Source organism: Synchiropus splendidus, chromosome 3 (genome assembly GCF_027744825.2).
Source record: "Synchiropus splendidus isolate RoL2022-P1 chromosome 3, RoL_Sspl_1.0, whole genome shotgun sequence".
Lineage (NCBI taxonomy): Eukaryota > Metazoa > Chordata > Actinopteri > Syngnathiformes > Callionymidae > Synchiropus > Synchiropus splendidus.
In genome coordinates, this window is record NC_071336.1 from 10,496,063 (window position 1) to 10,518,805 (window position 22,743).

At 42.9% G+C, this 22,743-nt stretch overlaps 1 protein-coding gene across 4 annotated transcripts in view; it reads right to left on the bottom strand.

Annotated features, from left to right (window-relative positions):
* The window catches only part of kirrel1a (kirre like nephrin family adhesion molecule 1a), a 35,724-nt gene that overhangs the window by 6,419 nt on the left and 6,562 nt on the right, over positions 1–22,743 (bottom strand). For all 4 annotated transcript variants that reach the window (XM_053859741.1, XM_053859743.1, XM_053859740.1 and 1 more), the window contains exons 2-10: positions 8,795–8,944; positions 3,596–3,745; positions 3,380–3,537; positions 3,156–3,306; positions 2,900–3,005; positions 2,683–2,831; positions 2,249–2,376; positions 1,717–1,843; positions 933–1,033 (exon numbers count right to left, since the gene is read on the bottom strand). In XM_053859741.1, coding sequence (XP_053715716.1) covers positions 933–1,033; positions 1,717–1,843; positions 2,249–2,376; positions 2,683–2,831; positions 2,900–3,005; positions 3,156–3,306; positions 3,380–3,537; positions 3,596–3,745; positions 8,795–8,944 — 1,220 coding nt within the window. The remainder of the gene's footprint in view (positions 1–932; positions 1,034–1,716; positions 1,844–2,248; positions 2,377–2,682; positions 2,832–2,899; positions 3,006–3,155; positions 3,307–3,379; positions 3,538–3,595; positions 3,746–8,794; positions 8,945–22,743) is intronic.

The window sequence follows — 22,743 nt, forward strand, 5'->3', positions numbered from 1 at the left end:
AAGTGTTTGCATACAAATAAAACCCAAAACAAAATCTACAAATTAAAACCACAAAACACGGAGAATAATAACCCGAAACAAAACTATTGTTGGCAAATCTGAATTGAAAAGTTTTTTTTTTAGGTGAAGCTAATCAGGCGAGTCCATCAGTAAAAAGTAGGAACGTGTCAAATATTTTTTGTCTCACTTGCAAGTACTATTTAGCTCACACAAAAGTCAAAGGCTGAGATTTTGTTTGAGGGACTCAAGCCTCATTTTTCGCGTGCGGCAATCGTGTGACCTACTCTTTGGGGTGCTCCTGGGTGGAGGTGGGGGTGAGCTGGTGAAATATTCTCCATCGTCCGACTATAAAGCCACTAAAAGCAGCTGTATTATTCAGAGCAGACGAACTGTACCACGGCGGGTTAATAATTGACGAGGCCACATGTTCCCATAATCTGTCCACTTATTCCACACAGGGAGCATCTCCCGGCTGCAGCGTTTACCCGGACAACCCTTCCTCTCTAGTCCTTTATATTTTATAAATCTTTTTTAGCCTTCACCGCCTGCATTAACAGCACAAGTCAGCAAGGATGAGTCACATGGAGGAGCTACTACGACGCAGTTGACTGGAGAACGGGTCCGTGCTGACTTGGGAGCTAAAAGCGGAGCTGCTAAGCGGTGGTTTGTTTATGTGATGAGACAGCGGAGGATTCTTCTTTTAGGGTGAGTCATGGCTCGAAAATAAAAGAAGAAAGACAGTGCCCTAAAAGCATTTGGAGAGGAGACAGGGAAGACAAATCAGTGTGACTAAAAGCTACAACCTTGTGCTTTTTGTGACCAAAGCTTTTCCTTGTTTGCAGTTTTTCCCAGTGAATAATTGAAGACACGATTGTTTAAGAAATGTTCAGTGATGCTTTCATTTTTACATATTTTATTATCTTTTCACTTACAATCTTATCAGGCGGGGGAGTGCTGGCGATATAGCACTTGACTTCCCCGCGCTCGCCTCTGACCGCGTACTGGACCGGCTCACTGGAGATGATGGGAGGACCTGGGATGCAATGCAAGAAGGCTTTTAAAACAACATAAAGACCAAGCAAACGTCGAGAAAACAGAACCAGCTGTTCTATAAAACATAGTTGAGTCACATATAGGAGAAAACATATAAATGTTCCAGCTATATATTTAAAGTTTAATCAATTATTGAAAATGTATTTAAGATACATTTACAGCTACTGAGAGACATATAATTTTTTTTGACATTTCACTGATACATTAAAGTGAAAACAGTCATCATGAGTGAAACTAAAATATTATATGCACAGAAGTAAATCCCAAAATACCTATTTTAAGCAACGTTACGGTAAGTGAAGCAAAACATAAGAAGTTAATTCAGTTATGAATGTTTCACATAGATAACTGTCAGCTAAAGGTTTTTTGTGTTTGTTTGTTTTTTTCACATGTCTAGTCATTTTCATTTACATTTGCAGTTCTACAGTTATTTTCTAAAGATTGCCCAGCACTATACAGTATTTATGTCTAAAGGACTTGTCCATCTCAGGGTGAACCGTGAGCCGAGCTCAAAGTTATCAGTTCAGAAACCAGCCCCTGTGTGGACTCCTTTTGTTTTGTGATCAGAGCAAACAACACCTATCTGAAATGATTCAAATGAAACACTCCACTTCACATACATGACTTTATAATTTGCTAGGGAGTGCATGAACATGATCTGACCATTGACGGTGAGCGTGACCTCCGTCTCCCCGACACCAATCCTTGGGACAATAGCCTTGCAGACGTACTGACCAGCATCTGCCTGGCTCACTGACTTCAGATAAAGCTGATTGCTGTTACTCAGAACCTGAAATAGAGGAGCGGATGTCAACAAAAGACACAGGTGGAGACAAATGCAAACTAAATCATGGAAAGCAGACGTGAACATTCAAGTCCGTCAACTTTTCTTCAGCACATGAGCTCACAGCAGGTCAGACCAAAAGCAATATTTATCATTCAACATGGTAATAATAATGCCAAACTCATGGTTTCCTGGTAACATCCTACATTATTATACAATGTGAACTTTCACTATGCACGGAATTGAAATTTAAAACAGCACACCCTACCCTACATAAATTGCTTTTGCCAAATGAATTCATAATGACCCAACACTAGACTGAGCTGCAACAGAAGCAACCAGGGTCCTTAGTCAGCCTCTGCCACATCTCGAGCTCAGCTGTAACATCAAATGGTCAAAGGTTATTCCTACCATGTTGGAACCTTTCTTGAACCAGGTGAGAATGAGGGGAGGGTTCCCAGCCCACTTGCAGTTGAGTGACACATCTGAGTCTACGTCGACGGTTTTAGGCTGTGGCTCCACCAGCAGGATGGGTCCGACTGGAGTGAAGGGCAGACAGAGGAAATTGTTTGCCAGAAATAATAGGAGGCACTTTCAGGGCCGAAAAGTCGGTGAAGCATGCCAGAGGACTGAGAGGCTGTTTTGTAATGCGAAGGTTTTTGGCTCAACCATTTAATAACAGAAGGGCAGACACAGTCAAACAGGATTTATTTAACTTTGACTTGCATTCAATTGTCAACTGGCCCGGTGTATAATGCCAGTCACAAAAATGCAGGTCATAGATACACTTGTCACATCTTCAACCGATGTTGTTTCTCCAGTCTGTTACTCCAACATCCACTTACATTGAACGTCCACCAAGATGCTGACATTGGTCTTCCCCACTGCGTTGAACACCAGACAGGATACAGGCTCAGTGAAGAAGGAGTGGTCGGCTTTGGTGGTGAAGACGCTCTCACGTGCCCCCTGCAGCACAACGCCGCCTTTCGCCCACCTGCACTCACAAGATAGCGCATTAATGTGGCATGTGCCTTCTCTTAGTGTCTGCATTTGAATCCACACCTGTAGCCCATGATTGGTGGGTTGGCATGAGCTTGGCAGGTGAACGTCACTCTGTCTCCCTCGAGGACGGAACGGGGCTCGATAGATAAGGTCACAGTTGGTTGATCTGGAGTATAAAAGCTTCAATTATTTCAATCCAAACATGACACGGTTCATTTGACAGCCACATGAGGGTAGGAGACAAAACACAGAGACACTCTTTACAACAACCTTTTCTTATTATCCTGTAATTACACTGGTTAGACATGAGTCTTACGGTGAACGTTGAGGGTGACTGTTGTGCTTTTTCCAGATGGCACAGCAAGGTTGGACGCAATGCAGCTGTAGTTCCTCCCGGTGTCTGTGTCGATGGGGTAGATGGGCAGGTAGCTATGCGTGGTCACCCTCTTTCTGTCTGGTAGCAACTCCTAAAGACAATGGCACAGCGTGTTAACAATGTCTACAACTTGTAACTGTATGAAAAGGTGGCTCTGGACTCACAGTCGCACTAACAGCACCATCTATAGGCAGGCCGTCTTTAAGCCACTCGATCGTGGATTGGGGTTTGGCACCTCTTGACACACAGCTGAGGTTATAGGACTCCCCTGCGTTTAGAAGAACTTCTGGACTTCCGTCAATCACTGGGTCATCTGGAGGGACTGTCCACAGACGGTTGTTAGAGGAAGGCCAAACACTTCCGAGTCCATCAACACTTACTCAGAACTGTTAGCTTGGCTCTCCTGGACCTCAGTGCAGCGTCGGGGGCTTGGCACTCATAGAGAGAGTCATCAGACAGATCAGCTGACAGAATCTCCAGGTTGTACTCGCCCAACTCTTGCACACGCAACACTCTGTATCGGGGCCAAGCTGGAGCAAAAGAAGGACATTAAAAAAACATTAATCCAATAACAATGTTTGCCAGACATTACAAATGTTAAGATTAATTTCTTTTAACAGTTGTTTTATTCAGCACTGGGATGGCTGACCACTTGTTGCCAAGATGCTTTTCCCTGGCCACCTCATCAAAAAGATGCATATGGCATCAATAGGCACTTGCCCCAGGTGATGGTCTGGGCGAGGGCACAAAATTTCATAGCTTGACATTCATGCCAGATATCTCAAGAGGGTTCGCCCCAAGATTTTTTACCCAGCATGCCGGGACATGTGTCGGAGTTTTAGGGGAATGAGGGGCAGACAGACGGACACCACAGAGTACATTGTGTATTTGGTCATGGTCCTCCATAACAGTTTACAGTACCTTAAAAGGCGGAGTCCAGGTGGACAGACAATGAGGGAGCGCTTCATGTTGAAAGTGCTGAGTTTCTCATATTTTCCCATCATAGGGTATACCGATACCGATATCAGGTACTGGTCCGATATTGGGCTCTCATAGAATGGCGACCGTTACCACAAAACCGATTTAACCACTTTACTTTACAGTATTTGAATGTTAGCTTATAAGAATTTTGTAAAATTTGTGTTTCTACTGAAGTGAAACTTGGGACCGTCACTCATGTACATGAAAAACATACCGAGGAATATTTTTCAAATAATGATTTTTTGAAATTAAAAAAAAACCTCAAGTAATGGAGTACTTACGCCATTACACGTAGTATTGGTGAGTACTCAAATGCGAGTACTCGAACACTACTCGTTCTGGAAAAAAATGGTATCCGTGTCATAATAATAATAATAATGAAAAAGTAGTTGTTTTAGCATTGTATTATAAGAGAATGTAGAAAGGCAGATGTTTGCCATTGACTGGCTTAAATTGTCGATCAAGGGCCAGTGGGAAATGACGTTCGTGGTTGGCTGGACGTAGCGGTCCATTAAAAGGCAAGAACAAAAGTGACGGTTGCCGTTGCCTTAGCTTTACACGCAGGACAAGCGGGGAAAATTGATACAGCTGATTTTGTGATCACCTTGAATCTTCATCTCTCTCTATAGAAACAGAACCGATTTATCTACCAAGCCCTGGTCTGGACCTTTTCTCCATATGTCCCCTGACCTCCCTATTTACATGGGCTTGCACAGTGAACTTGTTATATTTGGGGTTTATTTTTGTTTTTTATCCGGCGGGCAACCTTATGATCCAGTATCAAGAGAGACTTTCGCCAAAGTGCTGTGATTTCTGCACTGCCATCGGTGATTCCAAAATAATCTCAAGATATAATGGACCTGTAGTCCTTGTCTAATTTTATGCGATGATCAATGTCTTCCTTTGTTTACAGTGGAACAAAGGACATTGAAAGCATGCAGACAAATCTCCATCAGAGAGATAGGAGTCGCAAAGATCTCCAACAGGTCTTAATGGAACGAAACACCTTTGCAGGATATTAAAAGTAAACTATCATAGCGTGGCTCAAACAGAATTCCTCCGGTCATTGTAATTCGAAATCACTACATGGTGTGAAGATATCTAGAATCCACCAATAAGTACGCGGTGACTAAGAGCAAACTAAATCCAAATCACACCGGGCCACATGATGCGATAGAAACACAAAAACACCAGCACATGACCAAACATACACAGTCGGCTGCGTTTCCCACTGGTCCCTGTCCCTCCCCCCCATCTGGCCCAGCTGCTGCACATTCTGCCCATCAGGTGGCGTCCCCGCTCTCCATCACCAGCGGGGTGAGAAGACAAATGCATTATGACAGCAGCGTTTTAGAGGACTCAAGTCGACTCTAGTCCTCGGTGTGGAGTTGGAGGCTGCTGCCCAGACACATGTGAAAATCTCTGCAGCTCGCCTCGCCTTGTGTGTCCTTGTCTGTGTGCGCGAAAGTGTGTGTGAGGCGATATCTAAGTGCATTTGCATGTGAAATGTTGAGGAAAAGAAAGAGGACACACAGAGAGGATGTGTGCGCATGAAGCGGCCACTGTTCATTCACATGTTTTCATTTTGAAAGCCTTGGCTCTGAGCACTGGACCGTTATAGTAACAGTATGATGTAGCGAGAGCAGGGGGAGCAGAAGGGAAGGAAATGATCATTTACAGGACAGACAAGGACAATAAAAGGACAGAAGGCTGTATGAAAAAATAAAGGGTGGGAGGGGGTTGAACATCTCGCACGCAGGTGGAGCAGGCGCACATGAGAAATTCAATTCAATTACATTCTTCCATTGAAATGTTGATACAGTTTTGTTGCATAGTAAAGGAGTGGCAAAAACTGTCCTCAGTCAAATTGGTGCACAGTGGGAGATAGAATTTCACTAAAGCGAGCAGATTTCAACTGAACATATTTTAACAAAAAATCACCGCTGTTCTATCCCCGCATAATATTTGAGTCTCTTGGAGGCTAAATTGGTTCTCTCTTTGTTTGTTGTCCCAATGCCTCCCTTAAACTGAAACTATAAACACGGTACACCTTTTTTTTTTCTACTTAACGGCGAACAAAAATGCACTATGGGAGCTTTCATTCATTATCCTTCCTATCGGATCAGTTGCTCCTGGACAATTTAGCATTCATTGTTGATAGTTATTCGCTTGGCTTGTTAGGAAATGGACACTTGTTGAGAGGATTCGACACATGAAAATGCAAAAGTTAGACATATTTACAAGTGGTCAAAATACCACACACTTGATCCAAGACCAAGTCCAAGAACAACACAGGGGCATTTGTTAATTTGTCATATTGATATGGCAAATATGCCTTTTATTTCATAGTGTTGGTAACTCAAATCAAATCAAACCCCTTTTTTCAAAGTTAGGAATAAAATCAAAACTTCAACAGATCACACACGGGCAAAAACACAGGCAGTAGATCAAAATGAAAGACTAAAAATCCCTAGTCCAGCATGACGGAAAGAAAGAGATAAATTGAAATTGTGGCCTTGAGTCCGGTCATGTGACAGGGACTGACCTCCAGTACTACAACAATGCCATCGGGCGGCAACCAGGTTGAGTGTCTGGATGAAAAGAAATGTAAGGCAGGCATTTACATGATAATGGCGTAAGGTACAGTGCCTGAAATATAGACAAGAACATGGAAAGAAAATAGGTTTAAAATTGAATGGTAAAAGAAGCCAAAAAGGAGAAAGGATGCAGAGATTGAGGAGGAAAAGGTTCACAAAGCAAGAAGCAAAATCCTGTCTCAAATGATCAAGTTGCCTTGTAGTGGAATCAGCTAAAATACAAACAACTGTTCAGTCTTGCAATTGTGCAAATGCTTTTGGGAAAAAATGGTGCAGCCTGAGTTAATGGTATTACAGGGTTGATCATTTATTTCTGAATACAGACAAGTGCGTCATGACGCTCGTACTAATCTGGAATGAAAGTGGACATGCAGGATCAGCCGCAGAGGCATGACAGAATGAGAATGAGATTGTAGTTGAGGGGTGATCTTGAGCAAAATACCTTCAGGAATACTTGGAAATTCCCATTAAACATTTAATGAGCATGTACAGCTGCAGCCAAATTTAACATCAACCTACATCATATCACGGTCTGGTAAAATCATATCGCTGGTGTAGTGGATGTTTACTTCATGGCTTACATTTTGTATTTTTGAGGAGTCCATTAATGTTGCTTGAGTCACACATTCCCCCAGAAGCCCAGTATGAAATTACTTTACTGAATGCATTCAAAAGGACATGTCAAGTATCACTTAAGTTCTTTTGCTCTCTCAAGATTGTCCTGAAACGCATCACGGCACCAAATCAAATGAGCCTTTTTTTAGATTATTAAATCCATAAATAGTATAAACATTTTTTGGCTAAACGATTTCGTATACATACAATGTGTAAAAGTTAGATAATTGGTTCCTTAAAACATCAGGAAAGGGAGCAACCAGGAGGGGTGGTAGGGAATATGAATTTAGTCCATAAATTGTAATGAAGATTTAAAATGAATTAAAAAACACTCTCCTGTATCTGAACAAAGGGAAATTATCTACATTGGACATGAGAAACACAAACTTAGAGTAACATCAGAAGCTCTGTGATACATGGAAAGTTGTAAATAATGTATCAAGAAAGCCAGAAAAGAAGCATGACTGTAGGCGTGGTAATCGGTCAAAGGTGAAAAAGAGCAATATATGCGTTAGATACAGAAACTCAAACATTAACATACAGGATAGAAAAGGTTACTGTGCGCATCAAAGCAAATCTGGGCAAAAAGACAAAAAGAGCAGGAACCAAAAAAAGGACACAGGAGACAGAGGGTCTTGGGAGCACAAAAATAACGCTGATGCACAAACCTCCCTAGGCATGAGGAAGTGTCTTTGTAACATGAGGGAAAATAATTGCCTTTGGAAATGTATAACAATTTAGAATGAGGACAATGAAGTTCAGAAGTAAGGAGCAAAAGGGAATGGGACAAAAACACTATGATTTACAGATGGTACAAAAAAAAAGTAAAACAAATTTAGGGCATTAAGGCTAAGATGACTAATATTCACATTTCATTCTGGAAGCTCGAGAACTGCAGCAAGTGTTCATGAACACGCACTTTCTCTATGACACTGTCTGTCACTGTCTGAACTGCATGACTCAGGTCTCCGGGTTCATACAGAGGTTCTTCAGCCAGGAATTCAACTTTAAGACTCACATGGGAGCAGTACTTCTCCTGCTTGGATACAGGGTGGCACTTGGGACATATTTAGATACATTTTTAAAAGCATTGGGGAGCTTGGGAAATCAACTGCGCGAGGAAGCTCAATGTTTAGACAAGTTACCATTTAAATTCTGAATCTGGCTCATTCAAAATACAAATGCTGCCCAGCTGGACCCTATCAAATCCAGCTCTGAGACCAATATATGTACAGCTTAAGCCTCAAAACAAAGCATCAAAGACAACTTAGAGACGATAAAATATGATCTCTACCTTTGGACTGCGTACATCATTTTGTGATGCAAAATTTTGGCTGCAGTTTGACCAGATGGAAGGAAGCCCAAGATTGTGATATGATTTCTTACCCCACAGCTCCTCTCCTATTCCCAAAGCCAGGCCATCCTTGGTCCACTGAACAATGCCAGAGTAGTTGAAAACAACACAGGATAGGAGCACCGTCTGGCCCCGGACAACCGACTGGTCTGCTGGCTCCTGGGAGAACCTGGCCGTCCATGCTAGGATGAAGAGGAAGACGCACGTTAGCTTATTGTTTACAAAGACAGAGAAACTCCCACTGAAAAAAATGCAGATCAAACAAATAATTGTATGTGTGGTTTCATGCTTGAGTGATGTAGAATACAGTCCCCAGGCCGTGCCACAAACTTTGATCAATGCAATGGCTTGCGGCCATTAACTAGCGCCGTCTAGTTAGTGTGGAGCAGTGTGGAAAGACGGCGTTGTCACAGGAGATCAGAACAGAGCAAGAGGAAGAAGAGAGAATGAGGAAGGCGAGAATTAGGCAGTTATTGCTGACTCAGGAGAGACACAGATCAAACAGACACTTTTTCAGCCATGGGGTGTCTTTTATTTTTTCAAAACTCCCTCCCCCTCCGCCCTCCCCATTTGCCTGTTTCTCCCGTCTTCATTCCTCCCAATGAGTCATCTCTCAAGCTTCCATTGCACAAATCTAACTTACAGTGGCTTTCATTGTGTACCCTTCACTCCAGATAAACCATAGTCCAACAGGCTTCCACCTCAAATCCAGATATTTCCGAAACTCCTCTGTGTTGTGTTTATCCATAATGACAAGATGTGATTCCCCTTCTCCTTGGGGACTTCAGAATTGCATCTCTTTAAATTTTCATTCCTTTACTTCGAAGAATCGGGCACACTCATCGCTGCATAGCACACCCTCCCTCTGTCCGGCTCCGGCTGTTCTCATTGTAATGTTCCTTTACCTAAATAGCCAAGCTTCACTCTCCGCTTCCCCTCTCCATATGCATGCATCCCCAGTCCTTCACGTCTATAATGCTGTCTTTGAACGTCCCACTGACCCTCCACATACCCGTCCCTCTGCTTCTACAGTACGTACGTGCCTGCTTCTTTCTATATACATACATAATGCTGTGCATGTCTCTTTACCCATAATGCTTTCTATTTCTGTGTTCCTCCTCCTCGCTGGTTAGAAGGGGGTTAGAGGCGGACTGTCACAACTCATTTATCACATTAAATATCAGTCCTCCAGCACTTTCTCTCCTGCTCTCTTCTCATTTCCCCCAATCAGACCGTCTCTCACTAACCCCCCTCCCCACCAATCCCCACCTCCGTTAGCATTTCCTCACATCCCACCATTTACTCCCTCTCGCTTGTCCTTTGTCACTTTTCTGGCCCCTCGCTTTTTTTTTTTTTGACACTCCCTCACACTTCTCTGGCAACATATTTTTAAAACTTCCATTTACTGACAAAAGACATCCCTCTTCCAGCCATGACCCCCAGTTGCCATTACCAACCCTTTGTGCACTCGGGGCAGCCAAGTCTCCTCCAATCGTGTCAAAATTTTGGGTGTGATTTGCCGAGGTACAATATGCCGGATAATATAAAAGAATCCAGTCATGCAAAAAGAGCTCCCTACCAATCATAACAATGGCTTCTGACAGTGCAGCACATTATTATTCCGAAGATAAAGGAGATGTGCGAGGGTACACAGGAGACACAATCAGATGCAGATGGAGCGGTGCAGCATGCATACCTTGGATAATCCAACGCAGAGCCAAAAAAAAAAAAAAAAGCTCGGGCTTAATTTGCCCCCTGAGAAATTATATTTTTAGATTGAACCAAATCATTTCTCCATTCTTTGTCATGAATGTGCCGCAGGAAGACTATTCCTGTCTATATCTGAAGGTGTGATTTCATGGCTGGGCGCTATAAGGAACAAACAGTGCATATCCTTTGAACTGTGATAAATCCAAAACTTCAAGCGTAGCTTTGAGAGCAGCTTCTTTACAGATCGAGGTGCTAAGATCAAGTCATGAGGTTATCACAGGCCCACATTCGTTTGGAGGTTTTCTGGGCATTTATGATGTTGAAAGATTACATCCCCAGTTATGCTCTGGACTTGAACTAACTGGTGGTGTCCAGAGGCCAAGTCAAGTGCAAGATCAAGGAGGGGCGACCAAGAAGATCAAGACTATTTGCTGAGCTGATTTGCAACCTATCCTGGAAGCTTTGTTGAAGCCTGTCCACTTTTGAGCTGTTGTATTTACAACTGGGAACCCAGTTACATGAGTTCCATGGTTGGCAGCGGTAATTCATGATGATTTTCTCCCTTCATCTGTGACATTCATTAATGGGAACAAAGGCAGTATTCAGGTGATGGTTTTCAAAAACTTTCAAAAACACAAGACTTAGCTGATTGGACTTTAACACGTTTCAGAAGAAACACTGTGTTCTTGACCAGTCTCGACTAGTAGTACAACACTACTACAGGTGGAACTCAAACCCATGTACAGAAAGTTGATAGGAAACCAGTTTCAAAAATCTGCAATATGAAGTCCTCAATTCAGGATCCCTGGATAGTAGCACAGTGGTTCCAAACCTCCATCAGCTACGTTTGCCTCAGAGACATTTACGTGCCATAACTGACTTCTAAACTCTCCACTGGATCATGGATGTCCTCTTCAGTCCCCTTTCACAATAATGCCCCCTCCAAACCTCCAAAGGTCTGTGACCGGATAAGAGGAGTTGGTAAGAGGAGTGTTGCAGTCCGCCATGACGCATGGTGAAAGGTAGTAACAGTGACATCACACTGTCAGCTGCGGGGGCACTAGCCCGTGTTAAAAACCTCAGCAGTTGAGTCAATCTGAAAATGAGTTGGGGCATGATAAAAGACAATGAAATTCCAAACTATATGGACATACATTACAAGTATTATTAGTATAATGAGGACCTTTTGTGGGTGTCCCTGGGCTGTCAGTGCAGAATTAGGTCAGGATAATTCTGAAATGTCTCTTTATGAATTCCATCTCGCTTCCATCTATGATTGATGGCTTGTTATTCTCCTTCTCTACTATCTCGGGACTTCTTCTTATGACGTGCATTATCACAGTCGTAAAGACTCGGAATGACTATGGCAACTATATATGGAATTCATCCTACCGTTGTCCTCAAAACCTCGAACACATCACCCTGTGAAAGATCCCATCATCCATCCACGGTTGCCATAGCAACCAGGAATTTGTGTTTTTAACCATCAGCCGACCACAAATTGAAGTGAGAGTTGGGGAGTGCACTAATTAAGTAATTATTCTAATGGCTACTGGAAAACTACGCCCCCGCAGATGTAAATGGGAAACTCTCACACAACAATGAGGGTTTTCTTCCACTGGAATGACAATGTGGTTTCACTCCATTTGACTCCGTTAAATGCCTTTAATGCTGACTTTCTTAATTGACTTTAAAGGCTAAAAAATGTATTTCTACTGCAGAAGCATCTTGAGAAGAGAGCGGAAACCTTCTGCTGAGGTCTTTCACTGTCATGCACCGTTATAGAAACATGGCTGAAGAGTGACGTCTTGAGGAAATAATGAAATCATCATGGAAACCTTAAAATACGTTTTTCACCATGACCATTAGCCTGGTTTCATTTAGTCAAATGGTGATTGGAAGAATCACAACTTACCATTCTAGAGTACATTAGGTCGAGATTACCTTTGTTTGCACTGTCCTTGAGTTAGTCTCACCCTGGCCTTCAACGTGCACAATCCATCACGCTGCTAGTCACTAGACCTCAGCTGTGAAAATCCAGCCACGCAAAATAGTTTGTTAGCCTCTATGGGCTGCATTCTTGGTGAGAAGATTTAGATCTAGCAGTTTTTTGTCTTTTTGTAAGCGAGGCAGTTTTGAAAGCATGTCTTCATCAAGATAAGGTAAAAGAAGAATGGCGGTATTCGGTGACTAACCCAGCCGTGCCTCAGAGGAGGGAGCTCATGTGTTTACGTGGCCAGAGTCATTCAGTGGAAAAGAGCGAAGCGGCAGCTCGGCAGACTTGCAAAAAAACCTGCTTGCTAGAATCCTGGTTGGCGCACGATAGTGAAGATTCTTCCTCTTCTTTTCCTTTCAGATTCTCCCAGCAGGGGTCGCCACAGCGGGACATCTTCCTCCACCTCACCCTGTCCGCGGCTTCCTCTTCTCTCAAACCTACAAACCTCATGTCCTCCTACACCACATCCATAACTCTCCTCTTTGGCCTTCATCTTGATTGTGAAGACCTTTGAGGGTAAATTAGTCCATGGATGCCACACTCAATCATAAAACAATATTAGGTCTCAGAGGCTAAATTTAGTCCTTAACTCACCTCGATGTGTGTTGTTGAAACACCTACCTAAATTGTTTTCCTTAACTGGTTCATCTAGTTTTTTTTGGTACAGTCAATATTAGCACAAAATCTTATTCCAAGCCAACTGCATGCATCTTAGACTTCTGCGGCCATGAGAATTTGGATTAAACCACCAAACCATGAGCTTGACAAGCTTTACACCATTTACATCAGGGGCAGACGCCAATAGGGAAGAGGTGACTATCTCCAGTAACAATAAAAAAAAAAACCCGGCATGCAACACATGCAAACAATGTCGTTTGTATGACAGCAGAGATTTGAAAGTCTGACCAACCCAAATTATTTTTTTTATGGTTAAAACAAAATGTTTAAAGGTCATAAAGAAAGAACTGTAACATTTAAACATTCCCATGGGCGACATTATATAATGCTAACTTTACTACGTTCTATGAAATCCTTTCATTTTAAAGGGCATCACTCCAGTATTGTGCCCCTGTTTTTGCATAACCTTTTCATTACCCGTAAACAGAATTCTGGCCAAACCAAATACTAGCATGGTACTAAAAGATGATACTCATGGATTGTTTATTGAGACTGCAAAACATTGCTCTAATTTCATTGGAATCTTCATTTCTGCCCGAGGGACGATAAAACAGGAGGCTTAAATGTTGTCCAAAATAGAAGAAAAACACATCGAAGCAGATCGAAAAGAAGAAGTTTGGACTCAAATTTCCAATGCCTTTCGAGTGCTCGCATGGTTTTCGGGCTGTGGGAGGAAACCCGATTACTCATAGCAAAATTATGAACGCACTGGGAAAACATGCAAACACCAAAAGGCCGCAGCACTGATGGAATACTGGACTCCTCGAGTTGTAAGAGAGTCACTTCTCCTTGTCAAAGCAGATAACTAAAACCGAAAAAAAGCATGCTGTTTGTAATACTGACAACTGGGACGTTAAAAATCCTGGAGGCCTTTTCACTGTCAGACTTACACAGATACAAAGAGATGTGGACAAGCCAGAAACCTCGACAGCAGCCCGAAGGCCGACAAATCCCTTCCTGAACCACCTCAAACATGTAAACTGCAGGTATTCCCTCATTAAACCAAATAATCCATCTTAACAGAGTATGAGATGCAACAAAAAACCCGTGTGCTGACAGAAAACACTGACTCATTAAAACATGTGCTCCGATTTACATATAAGCCAGTTAACACTTGTCAACAACAGCTCTTGACGAAGGACATCTTCAGTGGGCCAACATGCAGGATGCCAGGGATTCTGTTATTATGTGGGTTACGCTGCTGCAGTGACAAATTTAGAGAGTGTCCTGATTTCCTTGAGTCACTTATTCTCCAAGATACCACTCAGTGAATCTCGGTCCGCTCAGGGAGGTCACACCGAAGCTGTCGCCACACAAACACAAAGCTGCACCACAAGGGTTAACCATTTCCTGTCAACGACCGGCCATAAACCCCACATGTGTAATTGACACGTCCAGGCGGTTTCCCCAAAACACCACCATGACAGCACAGCAGCCCAAATGGGAGTTCGGAATATGAGGAACCTCAACGCAAACGGTTTGCTGAACTTTAAAAGAAGGCTGGACGATTAAAAAAGGGACGGGAAATAGAGTACATACGTCATACCAAAAGCAAACTAGAATAGTACTATTCACTCTAGTGTTGTAGGACTGATCAACAATAATTTAATTTTTTTTGCAGAAGTAGTCTGCAGCCTCGAAGTCATACCACAAACTTTAGTCAAACTAAACAAATCTCTGACAAGCAGGACTGTGCACTAGCAGGAATCTGGCAGTACAATGGGTATCCTGATTCAGGAGCGACATTTTGCATTATATTTCGCTGTAATAAGTATGACGATATATATTTGTTAAAAAGAGCCCAAAAATTCCAATGTACACTTAGACTAGATTAGATTAAATGAAATGTCTAAAATGCCCAACAATGACTGGTGAGTCCATAGTGTCAAAGTTCACCACTGTGCAATGTGACAGCAGTAGGCAAGCTGGAACCCATCAAACCCAAGAGTCGCATCCACCGCGAGCTATGGCTCTGTGACTAGCATCATGCTACACTCTCCCACCGATGCCGGACCAGCACCGGTGTCCATCATCCTGTGGTCGCTGATGTTGCTGGGGAGAGACCCCACAGTGATGGCCGGCCTGCATCGCTGTCTCCTCCTCACTTGGTGCCATGTCTGTTCCTCCCCAACTCAGAACCACGGGAACACGAACTAGACCACTTCACCGGCATGGAGTTGGCATGTATTGTTAATTGTGATCTGAAGTGCAGATATTGGCACAATGGCAACCAGCAGCGCTCCCAGATCGCAGTCCATGTTGAGTCCATGCAAAAACAAGACAAAAATGCGACAGCAGACCAAACAAAAACGCTCAGAATGTGCAGGAGCAGCCGAACTGGCAGACACTCGCACAAGTGCTTTTACAGCATGGTCTTGCAACATTCTTTGTTGTATAGCAAATGCAGCTATCTGCTTTGAAAAAATAATCATGAACTATTTGAAGACTCCTGAAAATAAACCTACACGCATACAGGTAATAACAAAAGACGTTTGCACCATCATCAAAGTTTAACAGACAAACAAACAGAGCCGTTGAAGATGTAAACATATTGACCGAAAAACCCACAAAGTATTGCGTTTTTTTTTTCACTCTGTGACATCAACCTTTTGAGCGTTATGAGAACATCCCCATAATGAAGCGTAGCTACTAAAGTGAGACTACCTTTCGTCTCAGATAATGTCATCAAATAACTGATCTATAAGCCGCAGAGAATCCTAAAACATACTTAAACTGATTATTCAGTCTTGCAACATGCAAACCCGTTAATTTTAATGGAATGATATTTTGGATTTACAGGTTACAACTTCAAATGTGTCTGAGAGGCATCCACTTGTTTCATGTTTGCAGCTAACTACAATGCTCTTTCAGTATTTGACACTATCGCCTGAATCAACCATCAAAGTAGTTAACATATGGTGACATTTTAACCCAGACTGGAGCACTTGCCAAGTCTTGTTGCCTCTAACATGGAACTGAAGGGAAAAGTTGAATTGCATGTTACAACGTAACTCAGGTCTTTTTACAACTCAAAAACAAAACGTATCCAAGTATTCAACATCAAAACAGCATACTTAAACTATCAATACAGTATCTCACCATCAAGTATTTTGATATTTAACCTCTGAAGATCTTAGAGTTTTTGCCTTTTGCAAGGAGCAATGACTGAACTTTGAAAAGTTCTGAAAAGTTGTTTTTGAGAAGAAAAACAACCTTCTTTGTGGACAATTATTCACAATGCACAGTTAGTTATATATCATATCACTAACTCGACTACCAGTCAGATTTCTATGCCATTTGAAGCTGGATACTTTATTGTCCATATTGCATGTACACTAGATTCATTCTCAAAACTTGAACACAATGTTCTATCCTGTTCCGTTTTCATTCTGGAGTTCGTATGCTTTGTATGTGCCTGCGTTCCTTCTTTTTTCTCACTGAAATGGCTCCAATGTTAGTGCGGGCTGTGTCCCCAAATGTGGCTAGTTGAAAAATGGAATAGGGCCTATTCCATTTTTCTCATTTTAGGCACATATTTTTGCCCAAACAAATATGTGCCTATTCAATAGGCACATATGTAAGAGTTAATTGAGGTTTTTTGGACGCCTACTGGCCGGCAAAATTTCTCCCAACGCAGGATTTCGGCGGGAGTGTAGCACGATGCTAGTCACGGATCCATGCCTAGCAGCAGATGCAACCTTTGTGTTCGACAGGTTCCACCTCTTGTAGCAAGGCTTCTCTCTCACTCTGGTGAGGCTGGGCAGACGGACTTTGACCACCCTCGCTGTGTGAGGGAGCGAATCCGTCGTTCCATCTTGCTTAATACTGTCAGGTTGCACAGTGGTGGACTCTGACTGGAATTTTTGTTTAATGGCAAAAGGAGACCAAGACTATAAATCCCATAGTTTCTATCCCTGATTAAACATGGTCTGTTTTAGAATATTCATTAGACACTAATGCTGTTTAGTTTGTTTTCGCCCCCCCTCATGATTGACCTCACAACCTTTGATCCTCCTGTCAAGTGAAAATGCCTTGATTCTCTGCTGAAAGAAGAGAGGCCAATATTAAGAGTCTTGGTGGGAAATAATCGACATCATCTTCCATGAAGCCCCACACATTATGAGTTAAGCTCTGCTTACACAATAATTGCTTACGATCAAATACGACGCCTCGAATTGTAAATTGAATGACAGAAGTTTAGATGCTGTGCTCAATCAATGAATGTGAAAAGCATTAAAACATTAAACTAAAATGCGTGTGGAGCTGTCATGATTATTGAGAACGTCAACGCAATCCATTTTATTATTATAAGCATCATTATTATTGTTTATAATGGAAAGCTGGCGGCTCATATGCAGGTGGCTGCAACAGAGAGGTGCAGCAGTCACATCAGTCCATGGACCGGTCAGACGAAGAGGACAGTGAAAACAAATGACTGAACAATCTATATGTACAGGTACAGGAGAGGAAAACTGATATATTTTAGTCAGACGCCATGTGTGTCTAGTTGCAATACATTGTCATGTGGTCAGGGTAAATCCACGGAGGAATAAATCAATAGACCAAAATGTCTGGAGTGTATCGCTCACAATATTAAAGAGAGTGAAACCACCTCTCCTTGGTGACCTCATGTCTAGAAAAGGACGGTCACCGAGAATCGTCTAGACTGTTCCACCGTCCTTGTCGAGAGTAAAATTATGTGAAGCTTTGCAAATGAATTTTACTCGAAGAACACCACCGAAACTCCAGCGGAGCATCTCAATTTCTCCAGTTTGAGTTTAGTCAGGGATTAAATACAGCTGCAGTCAAAGTTTAGAAAGGGATTAGCAGTAATCCGAGGGGGGGCATGGACAACAGCCCCTGCAGTCACTGTGACACCAAGCTCGTCAAAGTAGACACAAAAAGCCCAGGGCGAACATGCGCTTGGGTGACTCACCAAAATCACGGCCACATGCTGCCACAAAGTGTGAGCCACCATTGCTGCTTTGCCTGCGAGCACCTCTCGCACCATGTGATGGTGCTCTAACAGCAAGCTAATGGACCATCAGTTCATCGCTGACAATTACTGAGAGGCTATTAGCATTCATGCTATTTTTAGCAACTGCTGCATTTCTTAATTTGCCTCACGCCCTCCTGTGAGGTGAGCAACATCCAAGCATCCCGTTAGGAAAATGTTGTGTGACGGGACGGATGACATGTCATTCTGGGGAAAATTCACCTCATCAAGACTCAGATGTTAATTGTCGTGCGTCGATATTACTATCCTGGTTGGACCACCTCCCTCAAACAAAGCCCTCCTGCCTACATCTCCCTCGCTCCTCAGCAGCCAATCCTGCACCTCTGCTGGATTATAGCCTTGCGTCACCATAGCAACAGCTGACGTGCAAAGTATCTTGCCCAAAAAAAGTTTTTATGCACAAGTGTGTGAGCATCTGTCTGGTGAATCCATGCTGGTGTTCCAATGACCTCATCGTCTTCTCCTCACTCACGCTTATTAATTCTGATCTCAGTCCGGTTTCATATCATGAGCGAGGCGTCGGAGCAGCTAGGTGCGAGGAGAACAAAGGGACGGAGGGGTCCAATGACGGAGGACGAGTGATGGGGACGAGGTGACATCATCGTCTCAGGACAAAGTTTCGCTCGGACATGTCACACGGCTGTGACTCATCCACTCACTCTTGACTGCATGCAGTCTGACAAACAGGTGAGACAACGCTCACCACAAACTGATAAAAGTGCCACACGCACAATGCTGGGAGCAGAAAACGTGGCATCTTGAAAACCGATAATCTCAGTAAATCCTTTTATTAGTCAGGAGAAACCCCTCGGTTTGACGTGCTGAGCGTTGAAATTGTGTATTTTCTATTTACAATATTGAATTAAACATTTGTAAAAGTGCTTGTCACTAAGGAACTCTGTCAAGAATGTGTGATTTTTTTAAGTTGATTTTTTTTCTAAAATTCGGCAAACAAAATTTCCAATTCTTCAATCCTGATCATGAAAACATACATATTTTACCCTCTGCTTTGCTGACAGTAGGATTCACAACATTACCAGAGGTCTTTTTCCACATGGTGAAGTAACAATCTTGAACTGACGAATTCTGAGGTCAGAGGAGAGACTCAACTGTCTACTTAATAGCAAGTCTGACTGCCCAAAAGAGACCCAACAAAGCAGCAATGAGTGTACTCCATGTTGAAAGCAAAAGACTGATCCCCTCAACCTCTCACTGAGTCCCATGAAAGTCTTTTTGACCCCGTTTATCGGTGGTCCTTTTCTCTGGGTCATGACCCTTGACCTGAACAGCACATTTGAATGTCGTTTTGCTCACAACTTCATTGTCCCAAAAACACAGGAGTGGATCTGATCTCGTGCATAAGAAACTGTAAAAGTTCTTAGCTGACTCATCCACCAGCTGTGTTCAGATGATTGTGAACTACACGTAAGCTGGCATTTCCAGTGACTATTTTCAAAATCACATGGTCAATATTTTATTAGCATAAAAAAATAACGTGATGTGACTGGACTTGTGATCAACAGCTTCTTTTGCCTGTGGGAACTCCAACACCTGTGCCTCCTTTGTGTCTACAACATGGCCGCCCGGCAGGATGGCCATAATAACCCGTCGTCGCCATGGTGATGCTGCTATATGAGAGCAATTGAGAGACGTGGCGGGCCGTGAAGTGAAAGGAGGCAACCCACTGAGTCCGCTGACATCATGTCACTCACATACAAAGATGACTCCTGGAGCAAGAGCGCGACTAGAGAGTCCTGTGTCGTCAGCTACATTGTTGTGTGCTTCTCTTATAACCCTCTTATCCGATCTTAGCAGGCCCCCGTCCACGAGCGGTCCTTGGTCACCTCCTTTTGTCGAACGGATCACTTATGTCTTCAGTTCACTATCAAGATTCAGTGCTTCTTGATGTCTCATTGTATTTATCAAGGCAAGTAGAAAACAAAGCACAAGCATATTTCTATATATATGTGGAGATAGGCACAACGCCAGGCGCAGGCTCATCACTATACACACAATGTAAATCATACGGTTGCATGCACATGTGAAGAAACACCTGAAGCATACACACAATACACAAAAATCATTTTGATCATCGTTTCAGAATGAATATGAGCATTGAATCCATGAACATTATGGTTGGATGGACTATCTCAAAGTAACACAAATGCCTGTCTATGTATACACACACACACACAAATGTTTGTCTCTATCTCTGTGGGAATTTTTCATTGCCATATTGCTTTCCCAAGCCACTCACCCTAAACCTAACCATTCAAAACAATCGGCCAACCTTAAGCAGGACTCGATTATGCCTTATACCTTATACCTTGTTGTTTTGAAGTTTTCTTTCTAAAATTGAGTCTTCTTCTTGTGGGATCCAGCAAAATGGTCCCCACAAAGACATAAGGTCACCACAAAGCAAAATGTTCTTACAAGGAAATGCTTCAAAGAAGTAGTTCCCACAACGCTAGCTATATATATAAGTACACACCCACTGTTTCGTACCATCTTTGTAGGGACCGCTCATTACCATATTGCTTTCCGCAGCCTCTCACCCTAAACCATCCAAACTCTGACTCTGAACCAAACTAAAACTAAGATCTTATTATAATGACCTTGTTGTTTTAAAGTCTTCACACTCAAATTGAGGCTTAACCTTACAGGTATGGTGTCTGGCAAAAGGTCCCGACAAGGAGGTGTATTCCCCAAAATTGGCCCTCACTCGGATAGACTTGCTTAAACACACAGACACAAAACATACATACTTTACTACTATAAAGGTAGAAAGGCAGTGACACATAAAAAGTAAGACAAACCCAAGTACACACATAACCATACTGGTGTACACGCGTGCACACACACTTCACCTCTGAGGAGTGTTTTGAACCAAGTCTGTGTCGGAGTGGTGGTTGCCATGGATACTGACACAATGATAAAAACAGTGACCATGGAAACTCAGGATAAGCGTCGGCTGATATGATAATTCAGCGATGAGGCTTTCTGACACATGACGAGCAGGAGAGCCGGGTCGGCCGCCGCTAATCCACCAGTCACGCGCCAAGCTATTACCACAGTAACCACGGCAACCGGATCAAACAATAGCTGTCTTTTTGAACAATCAGCACACTATCAGCGTAAATACAATTCTGTTTGTTGTTGGCTTCACCCTTCTTCACATGCCAGGAGAAATAAGGTGTCTTGCTGAGAGCCTCTTTGGCAGCCAGAGAAGGAGTTTGGTATTAAATGACCTGTCAATTAAACTAAGGATTCTCTCCTTAAGCTCTTAAGAGATCTAACTGGGGTTTTTCACATAAATTGAATGAAACTGGAAGCAGACCAGCCAAAATAGATTACATTAGGATTCATTGTGTTCAAGCTTTTATCCAAAAGTGACAAGGATGCCTGAATAGGTTGCAGTGATCTCTGCGTTTCATGGCGAGGTGTTGCGCAGTGAAGTCAGGGAACCGGCTATTGGGTCGCTTGCTGACCCAGTTGGCGTTGCACGTTCGGCAGCGCAGCCAACAGAAAGCTGTTAACAGCCATTAAAACCTGTCTGGAACCTAAACGGAAGGAATGCGGTGGAAGACGGGCTGAATTAAATGCAGAAATGATCTGCTTCTATCAATACCACAAAAGGATCGATAAGTCACAGTGGCATCACGTGACGGTGAGGAAACGGCAAAGAAACAAAACCCACCCAACAGCTTTCAACTGCTCTGCCAATCAAAAGAGCGGTCCGGACGCCGACGCTGATGGAACCCAACATTTTACAAGCAACGCTGCATCAATAAATCACCCCCTCCAAGGTCCGCTTTAATTGAATCCAGCGCAATCTAATTTTATCGGAATGTAGGGGAGCATCTCGCAATGTCATCTGTCACAGCGCGGCCCATTAAAGCTCTGGGCCTTGACCTCAGAGGGACCAGGAATATTCAGGCCTGCCAGCAACCACGCTGCGACCCTTTGATGGAAATATCACCAGGAGCATCAACACCAATGAAATATAAAAAGCTGAGGTAATAATTCACTGTTGTTTAGATGAGCCAGGGTCAAACCAAAGACCATTCATCACGTCATTTAAATGAAGTGAATTTGGGTGGTTAGGGCATCTCATTAATTCACCATATGGTCACTTTCCTCTGATTTCCAGAGAGACCCAGAATGAATACAGTCGTGTCACAGGAAAGCGTATACAGTTAGGAGGTAAACACATTTAATATCAGACTTGTAGCCAGTAGCTCAAGATGTTTCACAACATTTAAGGACACACGCTCAATGACACCGAGGCCTCTGGGCGATGGCAATGAAACTATGCTCAAGCAATCGCTTCAGGGTCGCCACCGCTATTGGGGGCCTTCCTCAGTAATCGTATTCAGAATCGACTCTCTGGCCTTTTGATCACCTCTCAGTCAATTTAAGTGACTCAGCTTTTTTGGAATGCACTTGAATAGAAATGAGTCACTGTTCCAGATGTTTGATCATTTCCATCTTAATACACAACATATTTAGGGTTATTTCTAGAATTACACGCATGTACCACTGCAAGTCCATTGCTTGGTAATATCACATAGCAGCGGCTC